The 13,883-nt window shown below is 44.1% G+C and overlaps 1 protein-coding gene across 1 annotated transcript in view; it reads right to left on the reverse strand.

The window, feature by feature from the left end:
• Positions 1 to 418: 418 nt before the first annotated feature.
• Positions 419 to 13,883, reverse strand: part of LOC311248313 (AP-1 complex subunit mu-1-like) — a gene marked incomplete at its 5' end in the record, with an annotated part of 54,715 nt that continues 41,250 nt past the window's right edge. The window contains 1 exon segment of the mRNA XM_084339217.1: positions 419 to 498. Coding sequence (XP_084195343.1) covers positions 476 to 498 — 23 coding nt within the window.

Genomic DNA, 13,883 nt, shown 5'->3' on the forward strand with positions numbered 1-13,883 from the left:
CACACTTCAACGCGAAGCACCTTGAAATGGCACTATTATTCTAGTCTCGTTAGCACTAAGGCCAGCTGCCTACGGCTGTTCAGAATGTATAGATGTAACACTTGCTAGCAATTGGTCCAATGTTGGCTCCAGTTAAAACGGTCATTCTAATAGGTTGCTACCAAACGCCACAATGCTAACAAAACTCTACAGTTTGAGTAGAGAAGAGTGCTTCTCATATGATCTTGAGGCACAGAGGTCTTGACACCCCCCCCCCCCCCCCCTCACACACACACGCACACACACAGACACACAAAATAATAATTTAAATAAAAACAATAATATGGCCGTATGACCCGGGAGGAACTGAACCAAATATACATCCTTTTTTCTTCTTTCTCTTTCCATCTCTCCAGAATCCACCAGGGGACTGTCTGTGGTTCGTCCTCAACTTGCCATCCAACTGTCCAAAACCTCTGCCCTTCCACGTACGTCCCTACTGCGTCCTCAGCTGGTAGTCTGGAAGAGAAAACACAGGAAGTCATTACTGTTATCGTACAGTATATACAGAGTCACACACATACAGTCCATACCGTCTCTCGTTTGACTGTATGTTCAAGTGGTGTGTTGATGCATTCCTGTACATCCATTGTTGTTTGATGATTAGCGTGGTTCATGATTGCAATTTCCTCTTTAATACATCCAGTACAGTAGAGAGAGAGAGAGAACAATCTGGAGGTATATTATGAGGAACAGCATGGATTGTGGGGCTAACTATCTGGTGGTATATTATGAGGAACAGCATGGATTGTGCTGAGAGAGAACTCTACCGGTTAACATCATCATCTTAATTTATTTGTTTGTTTAATTGTCAGGGACAATGCAAAAGAAAACATTGTAGCAAGTTACAATAACAATATACACATGTATAGCATGTATGATTTCTAGCCAAGGCTAATTTGCAATCCCTATCCCTGGTTAGGCGTTTCTATTTAAAAGTGGTCATTACATAATCATCATTACCAAAAGTGCATTAGTTAAACTGAGCACATAGTAGATAGTGACATTCTTTACATGACCATACAATAATTACAATAATTACTTGAATGACTTGAAACTTGGGTTAAAGAAAACAGCAGAACTATCCCTTTAAGACAGCAGGAGAGGGCAGTGAAGCAAGCAGGCAGCAGGAAAGCCCCATTATTTAACCTTAAACACAATATTCTGAAACATAACAATAAAGGCAAACGACTTGGCTCATAAGAATTAATGAGTCTTTATCATCAAGACCTACAACCACAATATCCCACTGGATTCAGACCCACCCACTGTTAAATCAACAGATGAGAAAGATCTCTCTCGCTCTCTTTCTCTCTCTCTATATCTCGCTCTCTCTCTGTCACTCTCTCTCTCTCCCTCTTTCTCTCTATCTCTCTCTCTCCCTCTTTCTCTCGATCTCTCTCTGTCGCTCTCTCTCTCTATCTCTCTCGCTCTCTCTCCCTCTCTCTCTCTCTGTCTCTCTCTCTCTCTCTGTCTCTCCCTCTCCCTCTCTCTTTCTCCACTGATATGTTTGGCACAGCTAGTGGTAAATAAGCAACTTACATCGACAACACATGTACAATAGGAACACAGCATAAACTCTCACACACACACACACACACACACACACACACACACACACACACACACACACACACACACACACACACACACACACACACACACACACACACACACACACACACACACACACACACACACACACACACACACACACACACACACACACACACACACACAGCTGTGCACAAACGCAGACACATTCACAGACACACCCATACAGACATATTGAAACACACACACACACACACAAATTAGAAGACACATATAGACGCACACAAACACATGCACACACATACATATAGGAAGACACATGCACAAATACATACACACACTGCATATACAGACATATTGGAACACATACACACACATATAGGAAGACACGCACACGCACACACATGCACACACACACACACTAGCTTTGTTATGGAACCAGACCAGTGTGTTCTTAAGGTTAGGCAAGGGAGTGATGAAACACAGTATCTGGCTTTCATTTGTCTTAAATCACATGTGCTTTAAGAGCAATTAGAGGCAGGGCCTATAGCTGAGCTGTTTTTGCTATTGCTACGGGCAACCGGGGGGGGGGGGGGCCTCTGGAAACAATAGCACAGCTGTACAGTAAAATGCACTGGCATACTTGAGGTTCAGCTAACATGCAAAGGTGGTTTCAGAGACATTATTGGCCAAATTCACATTCACAAGATTGGAGCGGCGCATGCCAGATACCACACACACACACACAAACACACACGCATAGGTACAAATGCAAGACAAAAACAAGAGTGTGCACAAACATACATACAACATGTGTCTCTCTCTCACAAACACATAGATTCATCGCAAAGTGTTTATGTCAATTGAAACTCTTGTTTTGTTCAAACCAAATTCCCTGTATTGACTAAATGGGAACATTCACAGGCACTAAAATTGCTACAACATGCTGGCGGCTAGCATGCAAACATGGAAAGATTATTTGCCAAACACACGCATGCACGCACGCACGCACGCACACACACACACGCACACGCACACGCAGGATGCTGTTCATAGATTTTAGTTCAGCATTTAACACTATCATCCCCCAACAGCTGATAATGAAACTGGACCTGCTGGGGCCGTTTTTTTAATGGTTCTAAATAATATGAACTAAGCTATTTATTAAAGCCTTTTTTATATACAAGAAGAGTGCCTGGAACTTGCTTATTTTTATTCACCTCACTGTGCAATTGGCTGCTGGACTTCCTGACCGGGAGACCACAGGCAGTTCGGGTTGACAACAACACATCCAGCACCATCATCCTGAACATCGGGCCCCTCAAGGATGTGCGCTCAGGCCCCTACTCTTCACCCTACTGACTCACGACTGCACACCAAAATACAACACCAACCTCTTCGTCAAGTTTGCGGACGACACAACTGTGGTGGGGCTCATTAACAACAATGATGAGCCTCACTACAGGGACGAGGTGAGCCAACTGATCACGTGGTGCAGGAACAACAACCTAATTCTCAATGTGGAGAAAACTAAGAAGGTTGTTCTCAACTTCCGGAGAGCGCACACCTAGCACCCTCCACTGACCATCAACGGTGCGGTGGTGGAGAGAGTGAGCAGCACCAAATTCCCGGGTGTGCACATCACAGAGGGCCTCTCCTGGAACACCAACACTGGCTCACTGGCCAATAAAGCTCAGCAGCGCCTCTACTTCCTCTGCAAACTGAGAAGAGCTGGAGCCTCAGTTCCCATCCTGTGCTCCTTCTACCGGAGCACCATCGAGAGCCTCCTGACCAGCTGCATAACAGCGTGGTACGGCGGTTGCACGGCATCCTGCTGCAAGACCCTGCAGCGCACGGTCAGAACAGCTGAGAGGATCATTGGTGCCCCCCTCCCCTCCCTCCAGGACATTTACAACACACGCAAAGCACTCCGCATCGCGGGCGACATCACCCACCCCTCACAGCGCTTCTTCAATCTCCTGCCCTCCGGGAGGAGAATGAGGAGCCTCTGAGCCAGGATCAGCAGACTGAAAGACAGCTTCATCCATCAGGCTGTCAGGAAGCTGAACTCTCTCCCAGCCCCCCCCCCCCCCCCCCCTCTTTTACTCTGCCCCCACAGACTCGGGACTAGGAGCCCCCCCCCACACTCACTGACACACACACACACACACACACATACACACACACACACTGCCACTTTACTAACTCACTGCCACGTTACTTTATTTTACTTTACTATGTACTACTGCAGCTAGGAATGTTTGCAGTTCTCTTTTACCTTTTTTATTTAATTCACTCATTAATTTAATTTTAGCTACTGTTTATATTGTACATAGTCCTGTATATTGTGTGTTGTATATTGTGTCCTGTATGTTACATTTGTGTTTTATATTGTCTAAGAGCTTGTTGCACTTTTTAACTCCACTTGCACCAGCATCCTGGACACCATGGTTCTGAAAGAGCCCTGGGGTGTAGAGTACATTACAGTATATTTCATTATCTGTTCTTATGCACGCCTGGTGATACTAAATCCAAATTGAACTCGGGCATTTGAAAGATAATATATGTATATATATAAATGTGCGAATTGGCTATAATAAGGTAATTTATAAGCCTGCTATTCTATATTCTATAATACCGTAATTCCTCTAATAGTAACCCCGGCTTGTATTTGTTTCAACTGTAGCGGATACCAGGCTTGTATTAGGAGGAGGCATGTATAAGAGAGAGGCCTATATTTCAAATGTTCAAACAGATCATAATGAATAAATCAACATTTTGTGTCAGTTTGAACCCAGTAAAATGTACTGGGTTCATTTATTGAAACCAAGTACTGTATGAAATACGGTAGTAAACAGTGCAATTACAGGTGGTCAAAAAAAGTTAAATAAAGTAAAATAATGCAATCACAATACTGGTATAATAATAATAACTTCGTTTTATACAATTCTGAGGAAGGCTTACTCTCTTGGTAAACATTAACCAACATTATATGGTATTTACTGCACAGCCAGGCCAGCATATAACAACAATAACAAAATATATTGCCTATGGTAAATCCGTTGAGGGAAATACCGTAATTTCTCTAATATACATGAAACCCGGCTTGTATTAGGAGGCCGGCTTATAATTGCTTAGCTCAACAGCGCACCCGGTCATTAATAGAGACCCGGTTTTTAATTGAATACCGGTTACTATTAGAGGAATTACGGTAATATGTGACTTGCTCTTACAAAACAGTCACATTGACCCGAAAATACATTTTGAGATGTATACACCAATGGAAATATGAGAATGTTAGCTTTCCAATGATACAAATATCATCTTTCTACTCCAAATATCAAGCAAGTTATGCCCTACTACATATCGGATGTCACCAAAACATATTGTGGAGAAAAAAGCCTTCAAAGTTTTCAGTACATTTTGAGACATTTATTCAATGTATTCACACAACTATTAACACAATACCAAACATGATAACATTGAAACCTTGCCCATTTTTGCTTCCCTCTTTCTCTCACACATGCACACACACACACACACATACACACACGCACACACGCACGCGCGCACACGCACACACACACACACACGCACGCTGATAAGCAAATTAATGATTGAATAGAGGAGGGTATAGAAACACAAAGGCCCATACTGCCTCTAGTAGTAACACATAAATACACACACACACACCAGCTCCCACATACAACCACTGTTAAATGGCGTGCTCCCTTTAATAAGTACAGGCTGCCTAAATGCTACCCTTCACTCACTCCAGTTGCTACCAGACCTCTGTGGTGTGTGTGTGTGTGTGTGTGTGGGGGGGGGTGTTGTTAAGAGAATTAAGCGTATTGAAGAAAGCGTACACTATCATTTAAGGACTGGTCTAATTTTAAACATGGGGGCCAATAAATATTCATTGTTATACTTATTTTTTTTTTATATATAATTGTACAAAATTCAAATATTGAAAAACCTTCAGCATGAGAAGATTGTCTTCTCCAACCAATAACAAATAATCATATTTCTGACCGACTGTGTCGAGGACATTATGGATTTACCCCGACCGCCGCCACTGCAGACTTTTCTCGTAAACGCAACTGCAATCGTTTTTATTTGAATCTTTTCAAATATACGGTGCACTAGAAGGGATGAATCCTAACACTTTTGAGTTAGTGTATTTCAAATAGGTTTCATTAAAGTCTTTTCAAATTTGTGGTGCACATTTGTGGTGTAGTTCACCTGTACGATGAACTCTGTTGATTTTGGTGACCCCATGACCTTTCCTCTAGCGCCACCATCAGGCCAAACATTCATATCCTGATTGTGATAACTTCAATATCTTTCATTCAAATCTTTTCACATTTGCGGTGCAGATTCATGACCCCTAGAGGATGAACTCTATTGATTTTGGTGACCCCATGACCTTTCATCCAGCGCCACTTCCAATTTAAGATTAGCCATACAGTCATGAAACTGGTATCCAGAGATGTGTCTACTCATGCACAGCAACTTAGCCATAAGGACCTATGATGTCCGCCATATTGGAATTTCTGCCATCCTGAATTATTGGAAAAACACTGTTCACCCGATTTGTTTTACCAACCTTACTGTGTGGAATCTGGGGAATAAAATCCTCAAATGTGAATTGGGGCCATTCTGGGATTTATCCACTGTCAGTCAGCGACAGCGAATGTGTAGTCGATCTGTCTAGTTAGCAAACCAACTGCAATTTCTACTTCTGTTTTGAATTGACTAAATTGAAAGTTAAATTAAGAGCTAATCCTCACGGTAAAGTTCATTCAATTTGTCAAAAAGTTACTTGTCTCAGTGTTTTCTACATACATGGCAGTAGAAATATGTTTGTGTTTGTTAGCATCATGCTCAGCCTCAGCACATGGAAGCAGGGTGAGGGGCACCATCAAACATGGAACCCAATCCCATTTAGATTTGATCTGTGGGGGCAAAATGTGCAGCTGCGTGTGTGTGTGTGGGGGGGGGGGGGGTGGAGGGGTCTTGTCGCCACTGACTGTATGTTGGTAGTTGAGTCAGACTGCAAGTCTATTTCTAATTGCAGCATTGTGTGCTGCTGTACACACTGCCCCCTCCCCCTACCACCACTTTTAAAGGCCCCTGTCTCCTTAATCATCAAACACAGAGCCTGGCTTCCTCCAGAGCTTTGGAGCAAGGCAACATGAAAGACAGAGAGAGGAAGACAGTTGAGGTCCCCTCTCCTCTTCTGGATGTGGTAATGGATAGGTTGGGGCCGACTGGTGCTGGTAATTGGTAGGTTGGAGTTTTAAAAGGGGGGTGGGGGGGTTACTCCAAAATCACACGAGGAGGTCTTTAATTTGGTGGGACGGGCGCTACTTACACCCCCCCCCCCCCCCCCCCTCCGCCTCATCGCTAAATGGCTGTCGCGTGCACCATGTATGAGAGAGATGAGACACACACACACACACACACAGCTCTATAGTGACAGCAGTCAGTTCAGTGACTTTGCTGACTAAAGCTTTCTGGTCTTGGTAGATTTACACAGCTAGTACGAATACAGGCACGTATGCGTGTCTATACACCATATGTACACATGCGTGCACAGACACACACACACACACACGCACGCACACACGCACACGCACACACACACACACACACACACACACACACACACACACACACACACACACACACACACACACACACACACACACACACATTGAGTGAACACATGCAAAGACACACACACACACACACACACACACACACACACACACACGTTGAGTGAACACATGCAAAGACACACACATTGGCAAGCGTATCGCGTTTTTAGGAATACAAAAACTAAAATGAACAGACAGAAGAAAAAACAGTACTATAAAGTAAGATTTGAGGAATGCAAACACGACAGTAAGAAACTCTGGAGAGTGATCAATGAAGCTGTAGGTAGAGATAAAATTTGCAAGATGCCTTCAGTCATAGAAGTAGAGGGTACATTTATCACAAAACCAGCTGACATAGCGAACTATTTTAATAGTTTAGGTTGATTGATCATGAGCTCCTACTCGGGAAGCTATTAGCATATAATTTCAATGAATGTTCTATTAAATTAATGAATAGTTACTTGGTTAACAAAGGGTACTGTTTAATGGGACACTTTCAGATATGGAAACCCTTCAATGTGGCGTCCCTCAAGGAAGTTGCCTTGGTCCTTTGCTCTATAACATTTTTGTTAATGAGCGGCTGGGTGGCGCAGCGGACATTGCACTCGTCACCAATGCAAGAGACACCGGGTTAGACTCCGGCTGTTGGCGTTGCCTCCGGCTTGGGCCAGTCGTCATACTAAGTCAATTGGCAGAGTTAGTGGGTGAAAGTCGATGGGTGGTAATCTGGACGTTGTGGACAGCGACTCCTACGGGTCGGTTGGGGATGCCTGCACAGCAGAGACAGGAAATGGCGGGGGTAGTGTGGCGTCTCTACTTTTCGTAGCTCCATTTCTGCAGACCCCTCTCTGATTGGTTGAGCCCATTTCTGCAGACCCCTCTCTGATTGGCCGAGCGCGCGCATGCGCATGAGCCGCAACAAGGTCCTCTAGCCAGGAGTCGAAACTCCGTTAAGCTCCAGAGAGAGAGGCTGAAAATCCACAGTTCTTGCCCGACGGATGGGAGCCGAATCCCGGATCCGAGTTTTCTGATGAATAGCCCCAAAACATGGAGGTCGCGAACGCAATTTATACGGATGGAAGTATTGATTACGCCATAACGAATCATTAAAAAATATACCGTTAACTGGAATATGTTGTGTGTGCCTTTACACATATGTTGGATTATGTAATTGGTTTGTCATTAAAAACCAATAATAATCGCTCTCATCGCCGGCTTCGCTGACCAGAGCTCTCTCAGATTCAAAGTTTTAATTGCAGCCTGGAACATACATGTTTCGGAACCAATGTGTAACTAGACAGTTACAATATAACATTTATATTAATTAACCCAGTTAATGCCTTAAGAGAAAGAGTCTGGTGGTCAATTGCTACGGAAATGTTGTGTCTTACTAATAATAACTAATTCCTTGGTCAATAGAAGTCTCTGTGATACTTTCTGAATATGATTTGGGAACATCAAATGGGCAGGGTTATAATAGAAGAAAGACAGTGTAAACAATATAATTAACTAGCTGGGCTGTGTTGAACTTGTCACGTGAAATAACGTTATGTGAATAAACCGCGAAATAACATAACGTTATGTAATATAACATTACAATGTACAGTTTCTGACAGCTGGCTGTGTTGTGAAATGTGCATAACGTTATGAATAAACCGCGAAGTCACGCGAAATAACGTTATACGCGAATCTGGTAGTACATTTCTTTTTATCTTCTTGATATGATAACATTACATCCGCCTTTTACCGCGTGACGAGCTAAACCAATCAGAGAGGGGCTTCGCTCAACCAATCAGAGAGGGGTCTGCAGAAATGGAGCTCAACAAATCAGAGAGGGGTCTGCAGAAATGGAGCTACGAAAAGTAGAGACGCGGTAGGCTGAGCCTCCCACACGTTACACCTCGCCAATGAGAGTCCGCGTTGGCAGGTGAAAAGATGTGACAGGCTGCCTCCTCGTGTATCGGAGGAGACACGTGATGCGGGGCTTCTATCCTCCCTACAACCGGCCAGTGGGGGGCATATGCAAGCAACGGTCAAGACAGGAGAGGGGAGAATTGGCACAGCGGGTAATTGGGATTTACCTCATGTATTTTACATAACCCCGGACTAAACCATGTGACACGTGGTCAGTGATCTCCCTCCATCGCTTCCTGCCTCGGCTGCTTTGGACGTCGTCCATATCTGTCCCGGTCTGGAGTCCAGAAACTCCTGCAGTATCAGCCATGTGTCGACAGGCTCGTAAAGGGATAGCTTGACATTTACAGTTTTAGTCTGGGATTAGAATTGTCACACGGTAGGGACGATTTCGACGTTTTGAAAACATAATGTCCAAGTTGGGGACCCTAGGGACCATGAACTCAGTTGAAAACCCCAAAGTAGAACTTCAATGTTGTTGTTTTTGCTCAATTCCTGAAAGGTTATGGAGATACAAGGTTTTCACCCGACTGCTAATCTAAACACAGCTTGTAGTTGGTGTGATTAGCGGTAGTGGTGTGACTGACTGACAGACAGACAGACAGACAGACAGACAGACAGACAGACAGACAGACAGACAGACAGACAGACAGACAGACAGACAGACAGACAGACAGACAGACAGACAGAGCTCTTAACATGGAAATACTATAGTGAACCTATTGATGTTGACCCGTTCAGTTTGTTTTCGATGTGGACTCCGAGGTATTTGTAGTCATCAACCATGTCCACATCGACCCCCCTGATGGAAACGGGGGATACAGATGTACTCCTCCTCCTCCCCAGATCCACAGCCAGTTCCCTGGCCTTCGTCACATTTAGCTGAAGGTGGTTCCTTTCGCACCATGTGGTCTGCCCGTCAGATAGTCCAGGGACACCAGGGGGGCCTCTACCTGCATCACCTCCAACTTCTCACCCAGCAGCCCAGGCCGTATGGTATCAAAAGCACTGGAGAAGTCAAACAACATGATCCTCACAGTGCTCGCAGGCGTGTCTAGGTGAGTGTAGGCTCGGTTCAGCAGGTAGAAGACAGCAACCTCTACCCCCAGTCGGGGCCGGTAGGTGAACTGGAGTGGGTTTGGGGTTTGATCGCCGGGCGGAGTTGCTCCAGGACCAACCTCTCTGGTCTCTGTCTTCATAATGTGAGAGGTATTCAAGTCTTAGTTGAACTATTAAACTAAACATCTAACTATAAAGGAAGGAATGTCTGTCTGTGTTTACTTTGCATATCTTGAGAGCCGTTCATATGATCGACTTCACACTTGGCTGGTGTATTGCTGAGCACCCAATGGAGTACAGCAGTGGTGGGCAACCTTTTTGGTGCTTGAGATCTACTTTACCCTTTTCCAAGGCTGGACAGATCAGCATCGCCAGCCAAGCAGACAATCGACACCACTTTAAAGGAACACACCGACATTATGGGAAATGTGCTTACCGTCTTGAAGGAGAGAGATACCAATTATTTATCTGTGCGTTCAGTAGAAACGTATCCGGCTGCAAGCTAACCTAGCACAGCACAAATTAATGGAAGCCGATATGGACCAGCTAGCCTAGCTGTTGGCCAAAAACACCTCTCCCGGTGTCCGTATCCACTTACATTAATGTGTGCTAAACTAGGCTAGCTTACAACCAGATAGCTTTCTACTGAATGTATTTGATATATATTTGAATATAATACATACAAATTTATATAAAAATTTTCAGTGGGTAGCACCAAGAAGTTAGTCTGGAGCCCTGTCGGAAATATATTCTGTATGTTCTCTTTACTATAAGGTTGATAATCCCTGCATACAGACCTCCAAACAGCTCCATTTCTCCTAGACTGGTTCTCCTCATACGGGCCTCCAAACAGCTCCATTTCTCCTAGAGGTTCTCCTCATACGGGCCTCCAAACAGCTCCATTTCTCCTAGACTGGTTCTCCTCATACGGGCCTCCAAACAGCTCCATTTCTCCTAGAGGTTCTCCTCATACGGGCCTCCAAACAGCTCCATTTCTCCTAGAGGTTCTCCTCATATGAACCTCGAAACAGCTCCATTTCTCCTAGAGGTTCTCCTCATACGGGCCTCCAAACAGCTCCATTTCTCCTAGACTGGTTCTCCTCATACGGGCCTCCAAACAGCTCCATTTCTCCTAGAGGTTCTCCTCATACGGGCCTCCAAACAGCTCCATTTCTCCTAGACTGGTTCTCCTCATACGGGCCTCCAAACAGCTCCATTTCTCCTAGAGGTTCTCCTCATACGGGCCTCCAAACAGCTCCATTTCTCCTAGACTGGTTCTCCTCATACGGGCCTCCAAACAGCTCCATTTCTCCTAGAGGTTCTCCTCATACGGGCCTCCAAACAGCTCCATTTCTCCTAGAGGTTCTCCTCATATGAACCTCGAAACAGCTCCATTTCTCCTAGAGGTTCTCTGTCACTGTGAACAACTCTCTCCTTGAAGCCAGAAACCGGAGAACTAGCTAGGAACTTGAACGATCTCTAGAGCTGCTCTAAGGCGTGTTGCAGGGCAGGTGTTGTATCTTCTGAACTCCACTACAGCACATGTGTCTGGTCATCAATTTCATCTATTTAACCGGTTCGTTAACATAACGCTGTATCTTAGTGTAAGGTTTTTATCTTGTATAGTCAGCAATTGCTGACTGAATCAGCCCTGTCTCATTTGTATCACAAGTTTTAAAAGCTTTGGAAAAAAAACTCAATCGAATTGTCGTTTGATTGAATTGTTAGACCCCCTAGTCCGGTTAGCTAGTCTGCTTTCTGTAGTCTAGGGGGATAGTCACACGGTTTAATAAGATATTTTGCGTTTACACAGCGTACACAGCTGAGCCTGTATCTGATAACCATCCACCCAGTGTTAACGGCCTCACCTTCCCCAGCGTCTACCCCCAGCTATACTACTCAAGCCATGAGTCATCTGGCAGATGCTGCGTTTAGTTGATGTTATCAAATAGCTAGAGAGAGAGAAGGGGGGGGGCTGTGTGTTCTATCTGTCCCATGAGTGTGTCCCAGAATTCCCCACCTCGCACGTGTGAGCATTCCTAAATCATTCCTTGGCCGTGGCCCCAACGACTTAAAGGTAACATAAACATTTGGGAGCAGGGGGGCGTGCCGGGAGATGGCAGTGCTGGGACGCGTGCGGGGGGTTCCCCTGCGAGCCAAAACCCCTGCTCTCGTCATCCTCCAACCTGTGCAGTACACAAAGTGCAGATGCAATTACTGGCAGAGATCTCTCTCACTCTCTCTGCATCAGATTTACAGAAGGCTGTGCAAGCTGTGGCTCCTATTTGGATCTGAAACAAAGACATTAATAAGGACACAGTGTCAGAGACGGGAAGCAAACTTGTCTTACACAAAGTGCAATGCCTGCGTGCCTGTTTATTATTCCATCAGGCTTGGGTTTTGACAATGATTTACATCGATTTTATGCTGACATTAATACTGTAGGTAGTTCATTATTCCACATCAGGCTTGGGTGTGAAAAAGCAGCTAATCTGCTCCACAGGTGTGATGATGTTTTGTATCGTTATTACCTGCATTGCTTTTAACCTTTTCTTCCTCTCTGCATTGCTTTTATTCTGTCTTTAATTTTATGCTCATTTTATGCCTATTTTACTGCTGTGAAGCACTTTCTTGCATGAAAGGTGCTATACCAATACACTCTTAATAAAGAGTGTTAATCAGCACCACTGTCTGTGTGGTTGAGTTTTTATAATAAACACTAAATAAAGAGTGTTAATCAGCACCACTGTCTGTGTGGTTGAGTTTTTATAATAAACACTTAATAAAGAGTGTTAATCAGCACCACTGTCTGTGTGGTTGAGTTTTTATAATAAACACTAAATGAAGAGTGTTAATCAGCACCACTGTCTGTGTGGTTGAGTTTTTATAATAAACACTAAATGAAGAGTGTTTGTTCAGCACCACTGTCTGAGTGGTTTCTCTCTCTCCAGTAGAATGTTTCTCTGAATTGTTGATTCGGTGAACAGATGACATTTGACAACTTTTGTCGTCATGTGACAGCTTCTCCTCAGAAGGGAAAAAAATATGTCGAACCGCAGCACAAGCAAGTTGGTCCCTAAAAAGTATACAACTGCTACAAGTTGGTCCCTAAAAAGTATACAACTGCTACAAGTTGGTCCCTAAAAAGTATGCACATGCTGCAATTTGGTCCCTAAAAAGTATACAACTGCTGCAATTAGGTCCCTATGAGTATACAATTGCTACAATTTGGTCCCTAAAAAGTATACAACTGCTGCAATCTGGTCCCTAAAAAGTATACAACTGCTGCAATTTGGTCCCTAAAAAGTATACAACTGCTACAAGTTGGTCCCTAAAAAGTATGCACATGCTGCAATTTGGTCCCTAAAAAGTATACAACTGCTGCAATTAGGTCCCTATGAGTATACAATTGCTACAATTTGGTCCCTAAAAAGTATACAACTGCTGCAATCTGGTCCCTAAAAAGTATACAACTGCTGCAATTTGGTCCCTAAAAAGACAGGATATGTCATAAGTGCTCACTCTTCCTACGGCTGGTCTGAGACCAGCCTTTCCCTCCCCATACTTTATGATCATGATGGTGATTACATTGTCAAAGCAGGATGATAATCACTCCACATGGAATGTTAAAGGGACTTCATGAACAACTTTTTTTCG

Source organism: Notolepis coatsorum (assembly GCF_963971535.1).
Source record: "Notolepis coatsorum genome assembly, contig: SCAFFOLD_547, whole genome shotgun sequence".
Taxonomy (NCBI): domain Eukaryota; kingdom Metazoa; phylum Chordata; class Actinopteri; order Aulopiformes; family Paralepididae; genus Notolepis; species Notolepis coatsorum.